We start from the raw sequence: 27740 nt of genomic DNA on the forward strand, positions 1-27740 counted from the left end.
TAACGGCTTCTGGGGAGGAGAACTGGGTAGTAGGAAACTTTTTAATATTTATTCTTTTTTGTTGTTGTTGTGAGGAAGATCAGTCCTGTGCTAACATCTGCCAATTCTCTTGGTTTTTTTGCTAAGGAAGACTGGCCCTGGGCTAACATCCGTGCCCATCTTCCTCCACTTGATATGGGATGCCACCACAGCATGGCTTGCCAAGTGGTGCGTCATTTTGTGTGCCTGGGATCCGAACTGGCGAACCCTGGGCCGCCGCAGCGGAGCGTGCGCACTTAACCACTTGTGCCACCGTGCCAGCCCCTCTTTTATTTCTTTGAATATTAAATCATATGAATGTATTGCCTATTCAAAAAAATGCATTACATTAATAATAAGGATTGAGAGCCTTAAAGAAACAATGGCTAAGGAAGAATTAGAAGAACTGCTAAAGGAATTGCTAGAAGATGATGGAAAGAGCTAGCAAATTATAAAGTTACTGGAGTCTTCTAAGCAGTGAAAATCTCAGATATTTTAATTTCTTACCATGGTCCCTTTATGGAATTATACCCTGACTATTATAAATTCTATGTAGAAGTTACTTCCTGTTCAGGGTTGAATGCACAAAACCATGTATGAAAGATCTGTTTTAAACGTGATCATCTTTATTATTTAAAACAGCTTCAGTTCTTTTAGCCTCCTCCTGTATTTACAGGGTTTACTAACATCACTAACAAAGTAGTATGACTGCACAGTGATCTTAGTTTCCAGTGAAAGGTACAACTCTATTAAAGGAAATAGGACATGAGAAGAGTTTTCAGGAAATTAGTGAAGAGGGGAAGAGAAGACTGATGGGGAAAATATTCATTCAACTAAAGTTGGTTACTCGTTTTTATGATATTCAAAAATAGGAAAGGATTACTAGCTTGATTTTTTTTTTTTTTTGGTGAGGAAGATTGGCCCTGAGCTAACATCTGTACCAATCTTCTTCTATTTTGTATGTGGGATGCCTCCACAGCATGGCTTGATGAGTGGTGTGTAGGTCCATGCCCAGGATCTGAACCTGTGAACCCTGAGCTGCCAAAGTGGAGCACATGAACTTAACCACTATGCCACCGGGCCAACCCCAACTAGCTTGATTTTTTTAAGGTGTTTTAATATTCCCAATATGGTTACCCTGTTAAAAGTTCTACAAGACACAGGGATACTCACTCACCTTTCCTGGAACTGTGCTTGGGCAGACTCCTCCGCTACAAGAGTCTCATACTCCTCAGCAGCAAACCTGTCCCAGTCGCAGGGCTCAGGCCCATCATTCTCAACATCCTGATTGGAAAGAGGACAGTAAGAGGAAACAAAAATAATCAAAGACAAAGAATTGGAGAGAGGTCATCACAAATGTTGTATATCACTGAAAAAGACCTATCTGAAAAATGTTTTATTTCCACGTTACAAGAGGTGCTAAAGTAACACTCCTAAAGTGATTTTCTACACCTCCAATCACAAAATTATAATCAACTGTTCAGCAGCTAGATTCTTTAGGTCTAGATCCCTTAGTGTTGTAATCAGAGACCCTTCTCTAGTCCCTTCTCCCTTAGCACTTTGCACAGCAGCTATCTGGTGTGACTTGTAATTTGCATATGCCCACCTGAAATGTACCATCTCTTCCTCTGGCAAATTTTTATTGCTTCTTTAAAAGCCAGCTCAGACACCATGACATCAGTGTTATCTTCCTGGAAACAGCCCTTCTCCCCCAAATCACTTCCTTTGCTATACTGTATATGCTTGAGTGCCACCTCTTGCTCTTCTGTCTTTTTCATCTCCATATACCCATTATTTACATACTGAGTCTTTTTCATCTCTGTATAACCAGTGTCTCTTCAACACAGTGCCTGGAATTTATGAGCACTTTCTGACTAATAATGTTCTTTGCAGATCAGAACAAATATTGATAATTACTACCTCTTATAAAGAAAAGTAAAATTTAAATGTAGATATTTAAAAGTACAATTTATAATACAAAAAGTGAAGGAGGAAAAGGCCATACATTTCCTTTTCCTTCTACAATATGAGCAGCATCTTGATTTATATGTTCCAGGTAAAATCATGTTTTTCTGTGATGAAAATGAGTTAGCACTGCCCTAGGATGTAAGGTTAGTTATGCCTAGAAGAATGCAAGTCCCTAAATATTGACCACACAATGTGTTAATTACTATAGTTAATCCATTTTAAGAATCCCCATCCCACCCTTTTAACATCTCTGAAATTGGCATGCTTCTTAGACTTAGGATTAGCAGTGTTTTTTCTTGCGTAAAGGTATATAAAATAACGCGGCATCTTAAATTCAATGAAATATAATACTGACTTTAGGCTAGTGATAATGCCCCTTGATATGCCCCAAGATCAGGTGCAGAGTATTTGTTTTAGAAGGTGATCTTCTTTTCTAACTACTATTTAGGTCAAACAGTTATGGAAGAAAAAGAAAAGACTGTGAAAGTTTCCTGTAATTGTACTCCTGTAGGACTCAACTGAAACAGTCCTTTTCTATCAATGTAATTTTTACATTTTAAACAGGGGAATAAAAGGGGAAGTAGTAATATTCTGCTTTTTGTTTGTTTTTTTTTCTGGACATGGATCATTTATCCAGGGTTTTCTGAGGGTCCACAGGTTTTTGTGTATGGGGAAGAGTGCTCGTCTCTATTCAGGTGTAGAATGATTTCAAACTGATAGTCATGCACAGCAATCATTAACACTTGAAAATGTGTTATATTATCCGAAGGTTGTCTATCATGGAGTTTCTAGTTTTCACTATGATAGGGAAATCTATTTACCATGCCATCCAGGAAATGAATGGTACAATTAAATCAAGCCCAATATACTTTCTAATACAGATGTGCCTATTGATATATTTTTCAAAAGTTAGGACAATTTTTTTTCAAAATATTTTTATAATAGTTTCAAATGTATATGTAAGTACACAGGCCATATAATTCATTCAACAATAGGCAGATGCAGGTTACCTAAACTTGAAGATTAGCTGGAGGCAGAGATGTGCTCTAGGTCCTTTATTCTCTCTTTTTAGTATGTGATGAAATGTTTTAAATGTTACCTCTTTAAATACTGACATTACTGCAGACAGAGACCATTTTTCTCTGTAGCACACAGCCCCTGATATTGCAGCCCTCAAATAGAAGTTAAAACTATACTGGTACCTTCTGGACCGCAAAGGGATCTCTCTGTTCATGGTCTAAGTATTTCTCCAGATTAAAGAAAGTGTCATAAAAGATGTGAGCCATTCTGCATCTCTTCAGATCTCGTAGAGTTATTTTGCCTATGTAAAAACAAATCTGGTAAATTCCAAGAGCTGTTTTGGCAAGTGAAAAAAAACTTTTACTGAAGTTTAAAAGTATATGTATATGTTTATTTTACATAAAAATCCCATCTTTTTTAGAGGTAAAATTCACCATTTTAAAGATTTTATTTATTTATTTTTCCCCCAAAGCCCCAGTACATAGTTGTCTGTCATAGCTGCACATCCTTCTAGTTGCTGTATGTGGGACGCGGCCTCAGCATGGCTGGAGGAGTGGTGCCTCGGTGCGCACCCGGGATCCGAACTCGGGCCACCGGCAGCGGAGCGCACGCACTTAACCGCTAAGCCACGGGGCCGGCCCAAATTCACCATTTTAAAGTGTACAATTTAGTGGCTTTAGTACATTCACAGTGTTGTCAACCATCACCACTATCGAGTTCCATAACATTTTCTTCACCCCAAAAGGAAACTCTGTACCCTTCAAGCAGTCCCACCCAACACTCCCACCACCAGCCCCTGGCAATCACTACTCTGCTTTCTGTTTCTATGGAAAAATCCTGTTTGTTAAATAGGATTTGCCATCAATTGTTGGTTCTACACTAATAGTAAAGGAGAAACTTAAATACTTCTGTATTTGGGAAGCCTGTATGGAAGACTCTGGAAAGTTACATAATTTAGGACAATCCAGGATCGTGCCCTGCTCTATTATACAGGTGAACACAGTGCAAATGGCCCTTTACTCAATCTTACCATCGCTGGCAGGCTTCACCAGGTCAAGCATCTGGCATAGCAAATCATGGAACGGCAATGGCTCAATGCCCATGGCTTCCATCCGTTCACACTGCTCCTCGTAGAAGTACTCCAGCTCGTACATGGAGAGTACACCGTCCCCATCCACATCCATGCAGCGGAACCAATACTCAATGCTGGAGATAAGGACACTCATTAGCAATGGCCTGGTAAAGGTCCTTTCTTCACCCAGATTTATCATCGCCCATGTTTCTTTTTACAAGTTACACATGTGTATACTTTCGACTTAGACATAGTTTTACAAAATTTGTTAGCAAAATGGCAGACCCCTTCTTCCCTTTATTTTCCCTTCCCCAGAACCAACCACTTTCAACACCCGATTATTTTGGTTTTTATCTTTGTATTTTCAGGTAAGATGCCTACATTGCTCCTTTTAAGAACTGTGTATTAATTTTTCACCATGAAAGATGAGGTTTTAGCTCTTTAATCAATCATTCCACTTTACCAACATGCCCTTCCCAACCTTTTAATATAGTCAAATTACTCAACATTCAGTTTATAACTTGATATTTTTCTTTTATCTCTTATTTGCTTAGTTTTCTGTGTACAAGTTACTAATTCAATCCCAAAAGTCTCTGCCTGTTTTCTACATCCATAATCTGCCCCATCAGGTATTCTATTAATTGGGTTTTCCTGATAAAGTCTTTCTCAGTTCCTTCCGACCTACTCTAATCTGGACTGGTTGATCCCTAGGCCTGGTTCACAGTTTCATCCTAGGGATTCCTTTCACTTTTCTCCTGTTTCTTGTATCTCACATTTTCCTCATTCTTGGTTTACTTCTTTTTTTGGTGTAACACATTCTTCAGGAGCTTCCTAAAAATGGGAGCATGGCAGCTATATTTTTTGAGATCTTGGATAGCTGAAAATACCTTTTATCTACCTCCTAATTCGGTTGGTATTTTGGCTAGTTATAGAATTATAGTATGGTGGTGCTTTTCCTTCAGATTTTTAAAGGCACTGATCCATCGTCTTCTATCTATCCACTGTTGTTGAGAAATCTAAAGCATGCTGATATCTGATCCTTTGACTGTAATCTGTTTTTTTTGTTTCTTTGAAGCCTGTAGAGGTTTCTCTGAGTCTCTGGTGTTTTAAAATATCATGATGAAGTGCCTTGGTCTAGGTCTAATTCATCTATTTTGCTGGGCTTTCTGAGAGCCTGCTCAATTTGGAAACTAGTATCCTTTAGTTCTTGGACATTTTCTTAAATTATTATTTTTTTTTTTTTTCTTTTTTTTTTTTTTTTAATTTTTTGTTTTTTGCAGTAACCTTGGGTTATAACATTGTAAAAATTTCTGGTGTACATCATTGTCCTTCTATTTCTGCATGGACCACATCATGTTCACCACCAAAATACTAATTACAACCCATCACCCCACACATGCACTGAATTATCCCTTTCACCCTCCTCCCTCCCCCCACCACTCTGGCAACCACCAATCCAATCTCTGTCCCTATGTATCCGTCCATTGTTGTCACTATCTACTACTTAATGAAGGAAATCATACGGTATTTGACCTTCTCCCTCTGACTTATTTCACTTTGCATTATACGCTCAATGTCCATCCATGTTATCACAAATGGCTGGATTTCGTTGTTTCTTATGGCTGAGTAGTAGTCCATTGTGTATATATACCACAGCTTCTTTATCCATTCGTCCCTTGATGGGCACTTAGGTTGCTTCCAAGTCTTGGCTATTGTGAATAACGCTGCAATGAACACAGGGGTGCATGTACCTTTGCAAATTGGTGTTTTCAAGTTCTTTGGATAAATACCCAACAGTGGAATAGCTGGATCATATGGTAGTTCTATCGTTGATTTTTGAGGAATCTCCATACTGTTTTCCATAGTGGCTGCACCAGTTTGCACTCCCACCAGCAGTGTATGAGAGTTCCCTTCTCTCCACATCCTCTCCAACACATGTTGTTTCCTGTCTTGTTAATTATAGCCATTCTGACGGGCGTGAGGTGATATCTCATTGTAGTTTTGATTTGCATTTCCCTGATAATTAGTGATTTTGAACATCTTTTCATGTGTCTGTTGGCCATCTGTATATCTTCTTTGGAGAAATGTCTGTTCAGGTCTTTTGCCCATTTTTTAATTGGGTTGGTAGTTTTTTTGTTGTTGAGATGCATGAGTTCTTTATATATTTTGGAGATTAAGCCCTTATCAGATGTATGGTTTGCAAATATCTCTTAAATTATTTTATTTCTTCCCTGCCTCTCTTTCCCCTTATCCATTCTCTTTTTTTGGAACTCCTGTTATTCAAATCTGCATAGTCCAACATGGTAGCCACTAGCCACACGTAGCTAGTTCAATTTGAGATGTCTGTAAGTGCAAATGCACAACAGATTTTTGAAGACAGTAAGAAAGAAAGAGTAAAACCTTTTATCAATATTTTTATATTGATTACACATTGAAATAACATTTTAGATATATTGAGTTAAATAAGATATATAATTAAAATTAATTTTATGTTTCTTTTTACTTTTTTATTGTGGCTAATTTTATTTAAAATTTTTTTTCTTTAACATTTTAAATAAAAATTGCATTTAAGGTATACAACGAGATAATTTGATATATATAGTGAAACAATTACTACAGTAAATCTATTTAACATTTCATCTCCCTCACAAAGTTACCATTTTTTTGGGGGGAGGTGGGAGGATGAGAGGACCTGAAATCTACTCTCACAGCCAATTTCCAGTATTCAATACAACATTATTAACTATAGTCATACTATACATTAGATCTTTAGACTTATTCATCCTACATAACTGCAATTTTGTACCCTTTGAACAGCATCTCCCCATTTCCCCCACACCTCCAGCCCCTGGTAACCACCATTCTATTCTCTGCTTCTATGAATTTGACTTTTTTTAGATTCCACATATAAGTGAGATTATGCAGTATCTGTTTTTCTGTGCCTTACATCATTTAGCATAATGTACTCCAGGTTCATCCAGGTTGTTGCAAATGACAAGATTTCCTTCTTTTTAAAGGCTGAATAATATTACATATTGTGAGTGTATATATAAATATACCACATTTTATTTATCCATTTATTCATCGAGGGACATTTAGGTTGATTCTATATCTTGGCTATTGTGAATAATGCTGCAACGAACATAGGAGTGCAGATATCTCTTCAAGATACTGATTTCAGAGTTCTGGTTCAAGATGACGATGTAGGAAGTTCCTGAACTCACTTCCTCCCATGGACACACCAAATCTACAGCTACATATGGAATAGTTTCCTCTGAAAAAACCTAAAAACTAGCTGAGTGACTCCTACACATCAGGCAAATGAAAAAAAACCCCACATCTAAGCAGGTAGGAGAAGCCGAGACACAATCTTGCTATAAACTCCACCTACCGCGCGGCAACCCAAAATCAGGAGGTCACTCAGAACCTGGAGCTTCCCCCTGAGGAGTGAAGAGTTTGAACCCCACATTGGGCACTTCAACTTTTGAGACTTGCAACTGAGAGATGACTCCCCAAAACATCTAGCCTTGAAAACCAACAAAGCTTGTGTCCATGAGACCCATATGGCTATAGTGAAGTGAGAAACAGGACTCGTGTGCTTGGACTCACCTCCCCGGGGCCCAGAGCAGAAGGAGCTGATAGAGAGGCGCCAAGACTTTCTGTGAAAGAAGCTCATTTCCTTATCTTAAAGCCTCGGCCCAAGGGGCAGGCATCTAATTTAACACACATCCAGGGGCCTGCTGTTGTACTTTCTGGGGACAGAGGCTAGCAGGCACCATCTACATACTCTCCCTCTGCCTCGTTCCAGCCAGTGGGCACCATCTTAGCGCTCTCCCTCTGCTTCGCTCCAGAGTGCCAGTATCTCCCAGTGGGGAGCTTTTACATGCATCTGGTACCCTGGTTTTTGTGGCTGCCGCCCAGGGTATGTCCCTTGATCGCCTGGCTCTGGAAGCCAGGGGGACGTGTGTTCCTAGGTCCCATGGGACTATAACAATTGGAGACAGTTCTTAGCAGGCTACCATACCCAGGGCACTGCACAGACAGCAGACTGAAACACGCCCGTAGTCTTTCAGTGAAAGAGGGCTATTTGCTTGTCCAGGAACTTGGGCCTGAGGGGCAGGCTTTTGGTTTGGCACACATCTGGAGGCCTACGGAGGTACTCTCAGGAAAGAGAGGCTGGTAGATGCAATCTTTGAGCTCCTTCTCTGCCACTCTCCAGCAGCCAGTATCTCCCAGACAGGAGCTGATACCCTTGTCTGATGCCTCAATTTTTGTGGTTGCCCCCAGGGACATCTATAGATTGTCAGGCTCTGGTGGCCAGTGGGGTTTATGCTTGCAGGTTCCACAGAATTGTAACCAATGGAAAAAGAGTTTTTAAATGGCTACCACCCCCAGGGCACAGCAAGAGGCAACAGAGCCAGGAGCCTAGTCTTTCTGTGAAAGAAGCCTATTAGCTTATCATCATAGCTGCAGCCAGAGGGGCAGGCTTCTAATTAAACACACATCTATGGGCTGACAGTAATCTCCTTTCCAAAGACGTTGGAGGGTGGGTGCTATCTTCATACTCTCCTTCTGCTGCACTCCCGAGTGCCAGTATCTCCTGGAGGGGAGCTTTTACATGCACAAGGTGCCCCGGTTTTTGTGGCTGCCACCCAGGGGACACCCCCATAACTGCCTGGCTCTGGTGGCCAGAGGGGCTTGCATTCCTGGGTCCTATGGGACTGTAACAATAAGAGAGACAGTTTTTGGCAGGCTACCACACCCAGAGCACTGCACAGACAGTAGACTGAAACACACCTCTCAGTGTTTCTGTGAAAGAGGCCTACTTGTTTGCGCTGGGGCTTTAGCCTGAGTGGCAGGCTTCAGGTTTGGCACACATCTAGGGCCCTAAGGAGGTGCTTTCAGGGAACGTAGGCTGGTGAATGCTATTTTAGTGCTCTCCCTCTGCCTCACTCCAGCTTGCTGCTATCTCCCAGAAAGGAGCTTATACAATTTTCTGATGCCCCAATTTTTGCAACTGCTGCCCAGGGGACACCTCTAGATGGCTTAGCTCTGGGCTTACGCTTGCAGTCCCACAGGACTGTATATATTTGAATAACTTAAAAGCTGCCCCCTGAGGATCTAGCTTCTAATCAGCCTGAATCTAGGTGCTGACTGAGATCCTCCTCTTTGGGACAATGATAAGTCTTGGCACATGCTCAAATACTGGGAACCATTAAAAATAAAATAGGCTGCTGTGACAATCACAAAAGGTTGAGAGACAACCAAGAGCTAGGGCAGGGTTGAGTGATAAGGTGCATCTCCTACATGAGACCACTATTTCAAGACTGAGAGAAGTAGTTGTTTTATCTAATGCATCAAAACCAACAGGGGCTGGCCCCGTGGCATAGTGGTTAAGTTCGCACGCTCCGCTTCAGTGGCCCGGGGTTTGCAGGTTTGAATCCCGGGTACTGACTGATGCACCGCTCATCAAACCATGTGTGGCGGCATCCCATATACAAAGTAGAGGAAGACAGGCACAGATGTTAGCTCAGAGCCAATCCTCCTCACACATACACACACACAGACACAAAACCAACAAAGAGAGTCAAGCAAAATGAAGAAACAGAGGAAGATCTTCAAAACTAAAGAACAAGATAAAACCTAAGGAAAAAATCCTTAATGAAATGGAGATAAGTGATTTAACTGGTAAAGAGTTCAAAACAATAGTCATGAAGATGCTCACCAAACTCAGAAGAATGGATGAACACAGTGAGAACTTCAACAAAGACACAGAAAATATAAGAAACTACCAAACAGAAATCACAGAGCTGAAGAATACAATAACTGAACTGAAAAATACACTAGAGGGGTTCAGCAGCAGACGAGAGGAACCAGAAGAAAAGATCAGTGAACTCGAAGACAGGGCATTAGGACTTATCCAAAAGAGCAGCAAAAAGAAAAAATTATGAAAAATGACAATAGCTTAAGGGACTTATGGGAGAACATCAAGCAGGGCAACATTTGCATTACAGAGGTCCCAGAAAGAGAAGAGAGAGAGAAAGGGGCAGAAAACTTATTTGAAAAAATAATGGCTGAAAACTTCCTTCATGTGGGGAAGGAAACAGACATCCAGATTCAGGAAGCCCAAAGAGTTCCAAATAAGAGGAACCCAAAGAGACCCGCACCAAGACACATTATGATTAAAGTGTCAAACGTTAAAGACAAAAGTCTCTTTTAAGAGAATCTTAAAAGCAGCAAGAGAAAAACAACCTTGTTATGTACAAGGGAACCCCCATAAGACTGTTAGCAGGTTTTTCAGCAGAAACTGTGCAGGCCAGAAGGGAGTGGCATGATATATTCAAAGTGCTGAAAGAAAAAAACCTCAAACCAAGAATACTCTACCCAGCAAAGCTGTCATTCAGAATTGAAGGAGAAATAGTTCTTCAGACAAGCAAAGCTAAAGGAGTTCTTCACCACCAGACTGGCCTTAAAAGAAAAGTTAAAGAGATTTTCTCTACGGGCCGGCCCCGTGGCTTGGCGGTTGGGTGCGCGAGCTCCGCTGCTGGCGGCCCGGGTTCGGATCCTGGGCACGCGCCGACGCGCCGCTTCTCCGGCCATGCTGAGGCCGTGTCCCACGTGCAGCGACTGGAGGGATGTGCAGCTGTGGCATGCAGCTATCTACTGGGGCTTTGGGGGGAAAAAAGTAAATAAATAAAATCTTTAAAAAAAAAAAAAAGATTTTCTCTAAGCTGAAAAGAAAGAGCACTAATTAGTAACAAGAAAACATGAAAGTATAAATCTCACTGGTAAAGGTAAATATATAGTACATGTGGTGGCTTAATCACTTACAAAGCTAGTATGTAGGTTAAAGACAAATGTGGTAAAAATAAGTATAACTACAATAATTAGTTAAGGGATACACAAGATAAAAAGATGTAAAATTTGACATCAAAAACAAAATGTGTGGAGGGGGTGAAGAGTAAAACTGTAGACCTTTAGAATGCATTCAAACTTAAGTTCTTATCAACTTAATATAGACTGTTTTTAATATGAAATGTTATATATAAGCCTCATGGTAACCACAAAGCAATAACCTATAGTAGATAAACAAAAGATAAAGAGAAAGGAATCTGGGCCGGCCCCGTGGCGTAGCGGTTAAGTGTGTGTGCTCCATTACTGGCGACCCGGGTTCGGATCCTGGGCGCACACTGACGCACCGCATCTCCAGCCACGCTGAGGCCACGTCCCACATACAGCAACTAGAAGGATGTGCAACTATGACACACAACTATCTACTGGGGCTTTGGGGGAAAAAAAGGAGGAGGATTGGCAATAGATGTTAGCTCAGAGCTGGTCTTCCTCAGCAAAAAAAAAAAAAAAATAAGAGAGAAAGGAATCTAAGCATACCACTAAACAAAGTCATCAAACCATAAAGGAAGAGAGCATGAGAAGAAGAAAGGAACGCAGGAAAGTACAAAACAGAAGAAAACAATGAATAAAATGGCAATAAGTATATATCTGTCAATAATTACTTTAAATGTAAATGGACTAAATTCTCTAATCAAAAGACATAGAGTGGCTGAATGGATTAAAAAAACAAGACCTATCTATATGCAGACTACAAGAGATTCATTTCAGATGTCAGGACACACACAGACCAAAAGTGAAGGCAAGCAAAAAGATATTCCATGCAAATGGAAACCAAAAGAAAGCTGAGGTAGCTATACTTACATCAGACAAAAGACTTTAAAACAGAGACTGTAATAAGAGACAAAGAAGGGCATTACAGAATGATAAAGGGGTCAATCCAACAAAAGAATATAACATTTGTGAATATTTATGCACCCAACATATAGGAGCACCTAAATATATAAAGCAAATATTACCAGACCTAAATGGAGAAAGAGATAGCAGTACAATAATAGCAGGGGACTTTAATACTCCACTTTCATCAATGGCTAGATCATCCAAACAGAAAATCAGTAAGGGAACATTGGCCTTAAACAGACATGTTAGACCAGATGGACTTAACAGATATATACAGAATGTTCCATCCAAAAGCCACAGAACACAGATTCTTCTCAAGTGCACATGGAATTTACTCCAGGATAGATCATATGTTAGGCCACAAAACAAGTCTTAATGAATTTAAAAAGACTTAAATCATATCAAGCATCTTTTCTGATCACAATTGTATGAAACTAGAAATCAATTTCAAATCGAATCAAATCAAAAAAATAAGAAAACTGGAAAATGCACAAACATGTAGAGATTAAACAATGTGCTACTGAACAATCAATGGGTCAAAGAAATCAAGAGAATGCAAAAAACACTTTGAGACAAAAGAAAATGGAAATACAACATATCAAAACTCATGGAATGCAGCAAAGCTGCTCTAAGAGGGAGGTTTACGGCAATAAATGCCTATATCAAGAAACAAGAAAAATCTAAACCTAACTGTATACCTCAAGGAACTAGGAAAAAAACAAGAGATGAATCGTAAAGTTAGTAGAAGGAGGCAAACAATGGATCAGAGCAGAAATAAATGAAATAGAGACTAAAAAGACAATAAAAAAGATCAATAAAACTAAGTTGTCTGAAAAGATAAACAAAAGTGACAAACCTCTGGCTAGAGTTACAAAAAAAAGAGAGAGGACTCAAATTCAGAAATGAAAGAGGAAACATTATGACTGATGTCACAGAAACATGAAGGATCATAAGAGACTACTATGAACAATTATTTGGGGCCGGCCCTGTGGCTTAGCGGGTAAGTGCACGCGTTCCGCTACTGGCGGCCCGGGTTCGGATCCCGGGCGCGCACCGACGTACCGCTTGTCCGGCCATGCTGAGGCTGTGTCCCACATACAGCAACTAGAAGGATGTGCAACTATGACATACAACTATCTACTGGGGCTTTGGGGGGAAAAAAAAGGAGGAAGATTGGCAATAGATGTTAGCTCAGAGCTGGTCTTCCTCAGCAAAAAGAGGAGGATTAGCATGGATGTTAGCTCCTGGCTGATCTTCCTCACAAAAAAAAAAAAACAAAAAACAAAAGCAAAAACAAAACAAAAAAAACCACAATTATTCGCCAAGAAATTTGACAACCTAGAAGAAATGGACACATTCTTAGAAACACACAACCTACCAAGATTGAATCATGAATAGAAAATCTGAACAGACAGGTTACTAGAGTAAGGAGATTGAGTCAGTAATCAAAAACCTCCCAACGAACAAAATTCCAGGACGAGATGGCTTTACTGGTGAATTCTACCAAACATTCAAAGAATTAACACTAGTCCTTTTCAAACTCTTTCAAAAAATAGAAGAGGACGGAACACTTGCAAACTCATTTTATGAGGCCAGCATTACGCTGATAACAAAACCAGCAAGGATGCCACAAGAAAAGAAAATTATAGGCCAATATTGCTGATGAACATAGACACAAAAATCCTCAACACAAATATTAGCAAACCAAATTCAACAATACAGTAAAAGGATCATATGCCATGATTAAGTGGGATTTATTCCAGGGATGCAAAGATGGTTCAACACCTGCAAATCAATCATTTCCAAATATTTATGAATTTTCCTCCTGTTACTGAATTTTAGTTTCATACTATCGTGGTCAGAAACGATACCTGATATAATTCAATCTTCTTAAATTTATTAAGACTTGTTTTGTGGCCTAAAATATAATCTATCCTGGAGAATTGTCTGTGTGTGCTTGAAAGGAATGTGTTTCCTGTTGCTGTTGGATGGAATGTTCTGTATATGTTTGTTAGGTCCATTTGGTTTATAGTGCTGTTCAAGTCCATTGTTTCCTTATTGATTTTATTTAGATGATCTATCCATTGGTGCAAGTGGGGTATTGAAGTCCCCACTATTACTGTATTGCTGTCTATTTTTTCCATCAGTTCTGTTAATATTTACTTTATGTATTTAGATGCTCTGTTGTATATTTACAATTGTTATAGCCTTTTGATGAATTTACCCCTTTATCATTATATAATGACCTTCTTTGTCTCTTGTGACAGTTTTTGACTTAAAGTCTATTATTTTTAACTACTGCCACCCCTGCTCTCTTTGGTTATCATTTGCAGGAAATATCTTTTTCTATCCCTTCACTTTTAGCCTACGTGTGTCCTTAAAGCTAAAATGAGTCTCTTGTAGGCAGCATATTGTGGGGTCTTGTTTTGTAATCATTTAGCCACTCTGTGTCTTTTGAATGGCAGTTTTGATCCATTTACATAGTTAAGGCTTACTATTGCCATTTTGTTAATTGTTTTTTGACTGTTTTGTAGTTCCATCGTTCCTTTCTTCCTTTCTTGCTGTCTTCTTTTGTCATTTGATGATTTTTTTGTAGTGGTATACTTTGATTCCCTTATCTTTTGTGTATCTACCACAGGTTTCTTATTTGTGGTTACCATGAGGCTTATATAAAGCATAGTTATAACAGTCTATTTTAAATTGATAACTTAACTTCAACTGCATACAAAAACTTTATGCTTTAACTTCTCCTCCCCACATTTTATGTTACTGATGTCACAATTTATGTCTTATATATTGTGTATCCAGTATCAAATTACTGTAATTATAGTTATTTTTTAATACTTTTGTCTTTTAACTTTTACACCAGAACTGAAAGTAATTTGTGTACCACCATTACAGTATTAGAGTATTCTGAATTTGACTATCTTCTTACCTCTACAATGAGTTTTATACTTTCATATGTTTTCATGTTAGTTGGCATCCTTTCCTTTCAACCTGAAAAACTCTCTTTAGCATTTCTTCTAAGGCAGGTCTAGCGGTGATGAACTCCCACAAACTTTGTCTGTCTGAGAAAGTCTTTATCTCTCCTTTATTTCTGAAGGACAGCCTTGCCAGGTATATAGTATTATTGGTAGGCAGTTTTTACTTTCAGCACTTTGAATATATCATGCCACTCTTTCCTGGTCTGCAAGGTGTCTGCTAAGAAAGCCACAGCTAGTCTTATAGAGGTTCCCTTGTATGTGATGAGTTGATTTTCTCTTGCTACTTGCAAAATTCTGTCTTTAACATTTGAGAATTTGATTTTAATGTGTCTTGGTGAACATTTCTTTATATTTTATCTGTTAAGGGTTCCTTGTGCCTCATGGATCTGGATGTTGCTTTCCCTCTAAATTAGGGAAGTTTTCTGTCATTACATCTTTCAGTAAGCTCTCTGCCCCTTTCTCTTTCTCTGCTCCTTTTGGGACTCCCATAATGCATGTATTGTTTCTTTTGATGGTGTCCCATAAGTCCTGAAGGCTTTCTCCATTGTTTTTTTTTCCTCTGACTGGGTAATTTCAATTGACCTGTCTTCATCCTCCCTGATTCTTTCTTTTGCTTGATTGAGTTTGCTGCTGAATTTTTCAGTGCAGTCATTGTGTTCTTCAGGCCCAGAATTTCTGTTTCATTTGTTTTTATGGTTTCTATCTCTTTGTTGAACTTCTCATTTTCTTCATGTATTGTTTCCCTGATTTTGCTTAGTTGTCTATCTGTGTTCTCTTGTAGTTCACTGAGATTCTTTAAGATGATTATTTTGGAATTTTTTTGTGAGGAATATCATCCCTGAGCTAACATCTGTTGCCAATCCTCCTTTTTTTTGCTGAGGAAGACTGGCCCTGGGCTAACATCCATGCCCATCTTCCTCTACTTTATATGGGATGCTGCCACAGCATGGCTTGATGAGCAGTGCATAGGTCTGCACCCAGGGTCCGAACCTGTGAACCCTGGGCCACTGAAGTGGAGTGGGCGAACTACACCACTGGGCCAGCCACTATTTTGAATTTTTTGTCAGGCAGTTCGCAGATCTCGATTTCTTTAAGGTTGGTTACTGGTCTTTATTTTGTTCCTTTGGTGGTGTCATGTTTCCCTGATTATTTATGATCCTTGTGGCACTGCGTTGGTGTCTCTCCATCTGAAGAAGCAGGCATCTGTTCTAGTCTTTACAGGCTGGCTTTGGCAGGAAAATCCCTTTACCACTGTCCCTGTCCAGAGATTCTGGGTAGGCTGACAGATGGAGTCTGTGGGGAGGTTTACTGCTAGAGTCCTTGGGCAGGCTGGTCAGGTGCCTGAGTCCACAGGGACTGATCTGGTAATAGGTGTATCTTGAGAATGAGTCTGTGGGGACTGGCCTGATGCTGGGATGGGCCTGTGGTGCCTGAAGCCTGGGTCTGCAAGGGTAGGCTGGAACCTGGGTCTGTGGGGGCTGGCCAGTGTTGAGGTCTACTGGGTTTCACTGGAGCCTGGGGCTCCAGGGGCTGGTCTGGCATGGGGGTGAACCTGGGGCTGCAGGGGCTGACATGGTGCTAGGCGAGTCTGGGGGATGAGTCTGCAGTGGCCCACCTGGACTCTAGGGTTGTGGAGGCTGGTCTGGTGCTAGGGTGAGCCTGGGAATACAGTGGTGGGTCTGGAGCCTGGAGCCTGGGGCCTGGCCTGGTGCTGATGGCCCTGAAGGCTGGGAACACTTGTGCTGGCCTGGTACTGGTGTTCATTGGGGCAGGCCTGTTGCTGGTTGTGGAGGCTAGTCTGGTGCTAGGGTGAGCCTGGGACTACAGGGGTGGGTCTGGAGCCTGGGGCCTGGCCTGGTGCTGATGGCCCTGAAGCTGGGAACACTCATGCTGGCCTGGTATTGGTGTTCACTGGGGCAGGCCTGGTGCTGGGTCCACAGCCAAGTTGGGTCTCACTTCACTTTCCTTCCCCCATGGGGAGGGTGTCTCTTTTCATCCTGGGCTGCCTGGGCTTAGGGGATAGGGTGATACGGGTAATGTGAGATTGTCCTTTCTACCCTCTTCAGTGTATCTTTTCTTATGCTGTACTCCACCCAGGTGCTGCAATGTCTCACCTAGAATCCTTAGCTCTTTTTTCTTTTTTTCCATTTTCTATTTTTTTAAAATTTTTCGTTTATTGCAGTAACATTGGTTTATAACATTGTATAAATTTCAGGTGTACATCATTATACTTCTATTTTTGCATAGATTACATCATGTTCACCACCCAAATACTAATTACAACCCATCACCACACACACGTGCCGAATTAGAATCCTTAGCTCTTGTGAAGGTTTTTGCACATGGATAGTTGTTCATATTGACGTTTCTGTGAGGGGACAAGCAATAGAAACTTATATTCTGCCATCTTGCTGACATCACTCTCTTATGGCTAAATTATAAAATTACAAATATGGCTTGCATCATATTTCAATTTCCAGTTCTGTTGGACTTTTTCGACTGGTTCTGTAATTTTCATATCTTGTCTCTGTTGTTTTTTCTTTTTGTGAGGAGATCAGCCCTGTGCTAACATCTGCCAATCCTTTTTTTTTTTTTTTTTTTTTTGCTGAGGAAGACTGGCCCTGGGCTAACATCCATGCCCATCTTCCTCCACTTTATATGGGACGCTGCCACAGCATGGCCTGCCAAGCTGTGTGTCGGTGTGCGCCCGGGATCCGAACTGGTGAACCCTGGGCCGCCACAGCGGAGCACATGCACTTAACCGTTTGCGCCACCAGGCCTTATCTCTGTTTTCTATTGCTTCATCCTTTTTTTTCTTGTTGTTCTTTCTGGGAGGTTTACTTAGCTTTATCTTCTGAATATTGTGTTTTTTATTTCTGCTATCATAGTTTTGATTTTCCAGAGTTCTTTTTTAGTTCTTGGAATGTTCCTTTTATAAAAAGTACCATTTTGTTCATGTTCTGTGAATGTAATTTCTTCTCTTATCTCTCCAAGGATATTTAATAAGTGTCTTGGTTTCTTCTTGAAATTCTCTGTTTCATCCAAGTTACTTTTTCCCCTTTCTATTTGTTTGGTCTCTATCTTTTATGTAGGAGGCTTTAATCAGGTATTTAGTGATCCTTTGTTCTCTGCTCATATTTAAGAGTAGATGCCAAGTTCTGACCTATGGGTTTGCTGACTCTGAGTTTTACTGTAAAATGATCTGGCTGGGTTCTTTTCTTGGGGTTGACCTGATGTCATATGTTCAGGTCTTTATTCTTGGGATGGTCAGATTCTCCACAAAAGCATGTTTTAGTTTCTTGCCAGGATTCTGCAGTTTGAGTGAGGAATAAAGACTGGGCAATTCAGCAATCAGTATTCATACCCTCATTTAATCTGTTTTCAATATGGTAACCATACCTTCAATTGTGCCCAGTGCTCTCCAGTCCAAAGGCCCTCTCTTTTACACTCTCCAGGAAATAAAGCACCAGTATTCTGCCTGGGTAGAGGAGATGATCTGGAGACCAAATGTTTCTTTAAGCAAAGATTCTATAAACTCTCCTGATTTCTGGCCCTACCTTTACCCTACCCCAACTTCCAAGGTTCCTGGTATCCCCAAATCCTGAATGTTTGGAGGTTTTTGCTGGGTATATCCAGTTGATTCTTGGACTTTACCTCTGGTGGCTTAGGATTCAGGTAGTCTGCTAAGTTTATTTACTTTCCAGTTTTCAAATCTTTATTATTGCTATATCTTCTCCTTTTCCTTTGTTATTATGGGGTTATTCCTTAAAAAAAATCTCTTTACTGTCATTTTAGTGAAATTTCAAGAGGTACCAAAAGTACTACCTGTAGTTAAGCTATCTTCACTCAGAAGCTTATTCACACTCTATTATGGCCACTTTATCATTTAGCACTGTCATTTAGAGTAGCATGTATAACAATGTCATCAACTAATCACAGAATATGAAGCCACCAGCATTAGCTGGTAACAGGGAATGATATTTTTCTATAAAGAGCCACTGATTCATGGCAAAGTAAAACTTCTCAAAAGAAGGTTCTAGGAAACACTTGGGTAAATTCCCATTTGTAGGCCTTAAGCCATATTAAGAACCTCCATACATTTATTTATTCATTTTTTTTTCCCCCCAAAGCCCCAGTAGACAGCTGTATGTCATAGGTTCACATCCTTCTAGTTGCTGTACGTGGGACTCGGCCTCGCGTTGGACGGAGAAGTGGTGCTTCGGGGCGCTCCCGGGATCCGAACCCGGGCCGCCAGCATCAGAGCGCGCGCACTCAACCGCCAAGCCACGGGGCCGGCCCCTCCATACATTTAATGGCTTAAAAAAATCTGTTTTGAGGAGAGAAAGGTAAAAATAACTAAATTGTAACTATTAATCCTTTTCAAGTAAGTCACACTAAGATCTCTGTGCACCTTTATTCAGAAAGACAAATTTTACATTACTGCAACAAATTGAACATGTAATACTTGCAAAGTTCTTTTGAGAAATTTATTTTTAAAATTGTACCAGCTTGATTTTTAATGTTACCACCATTGAAGAACAGAGGAGATATTCACTGGATCCAATGAAGATGAGGTAATAGAGTTTGGCTGTGGTGAGGTCTAGTCATATCACATCTACTATAAGAGTTTTAAAAGGGCAGAATATGGCCCCACTTCTTGAAACATTTCCTGATTGTGAGGAAAAACTCGAGGAGCTAGATCTCATGAGCAGAGGGCTACAATAAACATGGTAATATATGGTTGTTATACCATTGTATCATTATTTTTTTAGTAATAATGTTTTCAGCAGTACAAAAAGGGGCAGTAGACTATCCTTTGACTGGTCTCTAAGGTCTCTTGGTGCCTTGAAATTCCTTATTACTGGGCCGGCCCTGTGGCTTAGCGGTTAAGTGCAAGCGCTCCGTTACTGGCGGCCCGGGTTCGGATCCCGGGCGCGCACCGACGCACCGCTTCTCCGGCCATGCTGAGGCCGCGTCCCACATACAGCAACTAGAAGGATGTGCAACCATGACATACAACTATCTACTGGGGCTTTGGGGGAAAAAAAACCGAGGAAGATTGGCAATAGATGTTAGCTCAGAGCCGGTCTTCCTCAGCAAAAAGAGGAGGATTAGCACGGATGTTAGCTCAGGGCTGATCTCCCTCACAAAAAAAAAAAAAAAACAACAACAAAAAAGAAATTCCTTATTACTTATCTTAAGATAATAAAAATTAGGGCAATAGGAAGAAAGTAACTCTTGATTTTGACAAGTACCTAAAAAGACTAAAGTGAAAGGCAATTTATTTTATTGGGAAATATAAACTAAAGTACTTTAGTCATTTGCATTTTCAATTAAGAACAAAGATAACAGTCTATACAATAAATAAAGTTACAGCATACACTTCAGTTCTTTGTAATAGATCAAAAGAGAGGCAGAAAGCTAGAATGCAAAGAAAGAGGCACATATATTGCCTCAAAATTTGCCCAAGTCACATGATAGCTGCCTTTCAATATTTGAAAGAGTATCATGTAGTAGATGAATCAGATATAATTCTGTGAGTATTAGAGAGCATAAAAAGAATCAATGTACAAAAGAGAGAAGATGTTTGTAAGCTTAGAGCTAGAAAAATAAAACAATATACCTCAGTAGATGGTTATTTGTCCCAGAAAGTTTAGAAACAGGGGCTGTCTGGATGGTTAAACACATATAAGACACATTCAGAGGGAATTTTTTTTTTTTTGTGAGGAAGATCAGCCATGCCAATCCTCCTCTTTTTGCTGAGGAAGACTGGCCCTGGGCTAACATCTGTGCCCATCTTCCTCCACTTTATATGAGACGCCGCCACAGCATGGCCTGACAAGTGGTGCATTGGTGCGCACCCAGGATCCAAACCCGGGCCACCAGCAGCGGAGTGTGTGCACTTAACCGCTATGCCATGGGGCCGGCCCCAGAGGGAATTTTCTTATTGGAAATAATAGATACTCTCTAAAGTTTCTTCCAATGCAGATTTTCTTTTTTTTCTTACCAAAGGTAACATTTTCTCAGAGTCTACAGGTAATGACTATTTATTGCAGGAAAACTGGGAAACAGAGAAGCACACAAAAGGAATTACTAACCAGAAAGAACCAGTGTTAAATTTTTGCTGTATTTGCCACCAGTTTTTGGTTTTAAAGCATAATTATATTCATGGAAAATTGTATTTGTACAATTGTAGACATAAACAAGATTACCTCTTACCCTTGTCCTCGGGCTTAATGAAATTAAGTTTTGGACTGGAGATTTCTTTCTCACACCTTGATATAAACTCCTATAAGCTACTGAAGAAGAAAGTTATAGAAACTCCATTATTGCTTAGGGATTAACTAAATGTATATTCCTTTGCATATTCAGTATACATGTTTTAGCACCTACTATCTTCAAAGGCACTGGCCTAGTGCCCTCAGACATAAAAGTGAATGAGATAGTTGCTGGAGAGGACAACTACTCAGAAGACCAAGGTAGAAGCAAAATGTGATAAAAAACCAGGACAGAAGGATGGTTAAAGGACATATCAGAAGAGGGTTGCAAGAGCCTGTTCACAAAAAACAATCTACCCAAAGATACTTTCCATATCCAACCTTGACAGGACCAGGCATAGGAAAGATTCAAGATCCTAATTTTGTAAGCCGTATCACACAGCACTCATCATGCTTTAGTGAGTGAATTACTTCTTTGATGAAACACGTTTTTTCCATCCACGTCTTTCATAAGCCACAAACGTGGTTTCTGCAGTGTTGCCTACTACATTTTGTTAAATGAGAGTGTAATTTTGATGTATAGATATTTTCTTCATTACTTTAAAACAGTGAGGTCTAACTTCTTCTGCTCACATTCTGCTTTAGTGAGGCAAGGTGAAGCACTGAGAACAAACACACTGAGTTGCCTAGTAAGTGCTAGTGGGAGCCAAGGAAACAAATATCAACAAGTCAAAATCAGGAGTTACTTTCTTCTATGACTGGCCTAATTTTGAGTCTTTTCTTTTTTTTTTTAAACTCTCCTCCCCGCCCAAAGCCCCAGTAGATAGTTGTATATCATAGTTTCACATTCTTCCAGTTGCTGTATGTGGGATGCGGCCTTGGTATGGCTGGAGAAGCGGTGCGTCGGTGTGCGCCCGGGATCCGAACCCGGGCTGCCAGTAGCGGAGGGTGCGCACTTAACCGCTAAGCCATGGGGCCGGCCCCTAATTTTGAGTCTTTTAAGCAATAAGGAATCTCAGGACACCAAGAGAATGCTCTTTTAGGGATCTCACAGCCTAGGTGGAGAATATAGACATGCAAACATGCTATCTCATGATTGGCCATACATTAAAGTGATACAGAGCCTAGGATTTGGAGTCATACAGACCTGGATTTGAATCCAAGCTAGGTTACTTACTAGGTGTGCAATCTCTCAGAGCTTCTGTTTCCTCAAACATAAAATGGGACCACTGATAACTAAACTCATAGTGATATGAGAATTAAATAGCCATTGCATACAAAACACTTGTCACCTGGCAAAGAATAAAGCTTCAACATTATGTTAGCTGATAGGTAGGAGAAAGGCAACATGCAAGGCAGAAAAGGGGCACAAAAGAAAGCTTTTGACTCAAAAAACCTCTTTTGGCAGTATTTCTGTAAGTAGAGATCCAGTTATGGATCTCTAGGTATGAAAAGTTGATCTGAAGGATTCTGCTTCTGGTAATGATGAACTCAGTGTTTTTTTTTTTTGTTTTGTTTTGTTTTTTAATGTTTAATTTTAGTTAGTAGTGATAAAACTTAGAAATCCAAGAAAAGGTGATAAATGATGAACTAAGTGTTTTTAATTAACCTTCCCACTAAGAAAATCTGGAGGAGAGATCCTGTTTGAAGGCACCGGACTATTAACAGGGTGGTGAAGAAGTACCGCATCCAGATCTAGAAGGCAATCCAGAGAGGAGGAGCCTAGCATTGGGAGCATCTTTCCCTCGGGGCATCTGTGGATTCTGGAAGAGGGGCCTGAGAGGTTGGGAAGCTGAGCTTTGACTTGCTAGTATTTTGTTAATGATTTTTGGGTCTATCTTCATGAGGGATGTTGGTTTGTAGTTTTATTTTCTTGTACGTGTTTGTCTGGTTTTGGTATCAAGGTAATGCTGGCTTCATAAAATGAGTTGGGAATTGTTCCCCCATTTTCTATTTTCTAGAAGTGGTACAGAATTTGGTATTTCTTCTTTAAATGTTTGGAAGAATACAACAGTGAAATTATCTGGGCTAAGAGATTTCTTTTCCAGAAAGTTTTTAACTATGAATTCCATTTTCTTTAATAGCTATATAAGACTGTTCAGGTTATGTATTTCTTCTTGAGGAAGTTTTTTTTTTTTTTTTTTTAAAGATTTTATTTATTTATTTTTTCCCCCCAAAGCCCCAGTAGATAGTTGTGTGTCATAGCTGCACATCCTTCTAGTTGCTGTATGTGGGACGCGGCCTCAGCATGGCCGGAGAAGCAGCGCGTCGGTGCGAGCCCGGGATCCGAACCCGGGTCGCCAGCAGTGGAGCGCGCTCACTTAACCACCAAGCCACGGGGCCGGCCCAGGAAGTTTTGTTAATTTGTGATTTTATAGGAATTGGTCCATTTCATTTAAGTTGCCACATTTATGTGTGTACATGTTATTTGTAGCATTTCTCTACTTTCTGAATGTCTAATTTCTCTTCAGACATACTTTTGGACCCACGGATTATTTAGAAGTGTGTTGTTTAATTTCCAAGTGTGTGGAGATTTTCCAGTCATCTTTCTCTTACTGATTTTTACATTAATTCCATTATGGTCAGAGAACATACTTTGTATTATTTCAACTCTTTCGTTTTAAACAGCTTTATTGAGATATATTTCACACATCAGATAACTCATCCATTTAAGATGTATAATTCAACGGTTTTTAGTATATCCACAGAGTTTGTGTAACCATCACCATGATTAATTTTCATCACCTCCAAAAAGAAACTCCATACCCATTAGCATTCATTCCTCATTTCCCCCTAGGACCCTCAGGCCTAGGCAACCATGAACCTACTTTCTGTATCTATAGATTTGCCTATTTTGGACAACTTATATAAATGTATTCATACAGTATGTAGTCCTTTGTGACTGGCATCTTTTAGTTTGCATAGTGTTTTCAAGATTCAACCATGCTGTAGTCTGTATCAGTACTTCATTTTTTTTATTGCCGAATAATATTTGATTATACAGATATATTTGTTTATCCATTCATTAGTTGATGGACATTTGGGCTGTTCTCACCTTTTGGCTATTATGAATAGTGCTGCTATGAACATGGGTGTACACGTTTTTGTGTGGATATGTTTTCATTTCTCTTGGGTATATTCCTAGGAGTGCAATTGTTGGGTCATTTGGTAACGCTATATTTAACTATTTGAGGAACTGTCAAAGTGTTTTCCATAGCGGCTGCTACATTTTACATTCCCACTAGTGTATGAGGGTTCTGATTTCTCCACATCCTTGCCAAGACTTATTACTGACTTTTTGATTATAGCTATCCCACTGGGTGTGAAGTGGTATATCTCACTGTGGTTTCGATTAGCATTTCCCTTATGCCTAATGATATCAAGAATCCTGTTATGTGTTTATTGACCATGTATTTATCTTCTTTGGAAAAATATCTATTTAGATCCTTTGCTCATTTTTTAAATGAGTTACCTATTTATTATTGAGTTGTGTTATTTTTATATTCTATATACAAGTTATTTATCAGATATATCATCTACAAATATTTTCTCCCATGCTGTGGGTTGTCTTTTTACTTTTTTTTTTTTTTTAAGATTTGCTCTGAGCTAATATCTGTTGCCAATCTTCCTCTTTCTTTCTTTTTTTCCCCCTCCCCAAAGCCCAGTACATAGCCGTATATTCTAGTTGTAGGTCCTTCTAGTTCTTCTATGTGAGCCGCCGCCACAGCATGGCTACTGACAGACGAGTAATGTGGTTTTGTGCCCGGGAGCTGAATCTGGACCGCTGAAGCGGAGCACACTGAACTTGAACCACTAGGCCATCAGGGCTGGCTCTTTTTACTTTCTTGATGTTGTTTTTTGAAGCACAAAAGCTGTTTAATTTTGATGAAGTTCAATTCATCCAGTTTTCTCTTTTGTTGTTTGTGCTTTTGGTGTCATATCTAAGAAACTGTCTAACCTAGGTCAGGAAAATTTACTCCTATATTTTCTTCTAGAAGTTTTATAGTTTTAGCTCTTACATTTAGGTCTGTCATCCATTTGAGTTAATTTTTGGGTATGATGTGAGGTAGGGGTCCAAATTCATTCTTTTGCATGTGGATATCCAGTTCCCAGCACCATTTGTTAAAAGACTATTTTTTCCCCCATTGAATTGTCTTGGCATCCTTGTTGAAAATCAATTAGCCATTAATGTGAGGATTTATTTCTGGACTCCTAATTCAATTCCGTTTATCTATATGGCTATCTTTATGCCAGTACCACATGGTCTTCTCTACCTAAGCTTTATATATTTTGAAAGCAAGAAGAATGTCTTATACTTTTGTTCTTTTTCAAGATTATTTTTGTTACTCTGATCTCTTTGTATTTTCCTATGAATTCAAGATTCAGCTTTTTTCCATTATTGCAAAAACAACAACAAAAAGTAGCTGGGATTTTGTTAGGAACTGCTTTGACTCTATAGATCAGTTTAGGGAGTACTGCCATCCTAACAATATTAAGCCTTCTGATCCATGAACATGGGAGGTCTTCATTTCATTTAGATCTTCCTTAATTTCTTTCAACAATGTTTTGTAGTTCTCACAGTATAAGTTTTATACTTCTCTTGTTAAATTTATCCCTAGGTTTTTTATTCTTTTTGCTGCTAAGTGGAATTATTTTCTTAATTTCATTTTTGGATTTTTCACTGTTCATGCATAGAAACATTTCATTGTTCATGCATAGAAACAGAATTGATTTTGGTAAATTGATATTATATCCTGCAACCTTATTTAACCTTTATTAAGTTCTAATAGTTTTTTAGTTGATTTCTTAGAATTTCCTACATACAAGATAATATCATATTCAAATAGTTTTCCTTCTTCCTTTTTTTTTTTTTTTGTACTGAAATCATTTTAATAAACCAAGCTTGGAACATCTGTGAAGTCTTTCAGAAATGAAATCTACTTAATTCAGCCTATTGGAAACTTTCTTGACAAGGAGAACTTTTATTTTGTAACATAACATTGCAACAATATCACATAATATTACATATGAGTTCTAATGAAGAAATACTATCAAGAGTTTTCTGACAAGGCATTAATTTCCTTTTCTTTTCCTTTTTTTTATTGCAATGTAATCCTTCTTCCTTTCTAATTTGGATACTTTCTATTTCATTTTCTTGCCTAATAGTCGTGGCTAGGACCTCCAGTACAATTTTTCATCCTTTGTTGTATTAGTATGCTATATTACATTGATTTTTAGATGGTAAACCAACCTTGCATTTTTGGGATAAGTCTCACTTGGTCATGGTATATAATCTTTTTTATATTTTGCTAGATTGTTCCCTAATTTTGTTAAGTATTTATGTGTCTATATTCATAAAAGATAATGGTTTGTAGTTTTCTTGTAATCTTTTGTCTGGTTTTGGTATCTGGGTAACACCAGCCTCATAGAATGAATTTGGAAGTGTTCCTTCCTCTTTTTTTTTTTTCTGGAAAAGTTTGTAAAGAATTGTTATTCATTATTTTTTAAATGTTTGGTAGCATTCTGCAGTGAAGCCATCTCAGCCTGGGATTATATTTCCTACTGAGATTTTTTATTTCTTCTTGAACAAGTTCAGTAGTTTGTAGTCTCTCTAGGAATTGGCTCATTTTGCCTAAGTTATCTAATTTGTTAGTACAAAGTTGTTATATGTAATATATATATTATAATCATTTTTATTCCTGTAAAGTCAGCAGTCATGTTCCCTCTTTTATTCTGACCTTAATAATTTGAACGTTCTCTTTTTTTTTCTTGATCAGTGTAGCTAAAGCCTTATCAATATTACTGATCTTTTCAAAAGAACTGACTTTTGGCTCCACTGATTTTCTCTATTGTTTTCCTATTCTCTATGTAATTTATCCATTCTAATCATTATTCTTCCTGTTTGCTATGCTTAATTTTCTCTTTTTTCCTAGTCTTGAAGTGGAAGGTTAGGTTATTGATTTGAGACATTTCTTTTTTAATATATATGTTTACAGTTATTTCTCTTAGCACTACTTTTGCTACATCCCATAAGTTTTGGTATACTGTGTTTTCATTTTCATTCATCTTGAAGCTTTAGTACGTTGTTCCTTCATTTTCATTTATTTCAAATTATTTTTTAACTTCTCTTATGTATTCTTCTTTGAGCCACTGGTTATTTAAGCAGTGTGCTGTTTCTACATATTTCTAAATCCCCAAATGTCTTTCTATGTATTGTTAATTTTATTCCATTGTGGTCAGAGAACAAACTTTGTACGATTTCACTTCTTTTTATATTTATTGAGGCTGTTTAATGGGCTACAATATGTTCTGTCCTGGAGAAGGTTCCATGTGCACTTGAGAAGACTATATACTCTACTGTTCTTAGGTGGAGTATTGTACAGATATCTGTTAGGTCTAGTTGGTTTATAGTTTTGTTTATAGTGTTGTTCATGACTTCTATTTCCTTGCTGATCTTCTTCCTGGTTGTTCATCCATCACTGAAAATGGGGTATTGAAGCCTCCAACTATTACTGTTGAATTCTTTATTTCTCCCTGCAATTCTATCAGTTTTTGTTTCATGTATTTTAGGACTCTGTGTTGTTAGGTGCATTTATGTTTATAATTGTAATGTCTTCCTGTTGGATTGACCCTTTTATCATATAAAATGTCCTTTGTCTCTAGTAACAATTTTTGTATTAAAGTCTATGTTCTCTGATTTGTATATAGCCA

General features: G+C 39.0%; 1 protein-coding gene across 4 annotated transcripts in view; it reads right to left on the minus strand.

Moving 5' to 3' along the window:
• The window catches only part of PPP2R3A (protein phosphatase 2 regulatory subunit B''alpha), a 165021-nt gene that overhangs the window by 25210 nt on the left and 112071 nt on the right, over nucleotides 1–27740 (minus strand). For all 4 annotated transcript variants that reach the window (XM_087430534.1, XM_087430533.1, XM_087430532.1 and 1 more), the window contains 3 exons: nucleotides 4037–4212; nucleotides 3189–3307; nucleotides 1196–1302 (listed from right to left, as the gene is read on the minus strand). In XM_087430534.1, coding sequence (XP_087286660.1) covers nucleotides 1196–1302; nucleotides 3189–3307; nucleotides 4037–4212 — 402 coding nt within the window. The remainder of the gene's footprint in view (nucleotides 1–1195; nucleotides 1303–3188; nucleotides 3308–4036; nucleotides 4213–27740) is intronic.

The sequence above is a fragment of the Ceratotherium simum genome, chromosome 5, assembly GCF_057802395.1.
Source record: "Ceratotherium simum simum isolate JZ-2026a chromosome 5, ASM5780239v1, whole genome shotgun sequence".
NCBI lineage: Eukaryota > Metazoa > Chordata > Mammalia > Perissodactyla > Rhinocerotidae > Ceratotherium > Ceratotherium simum.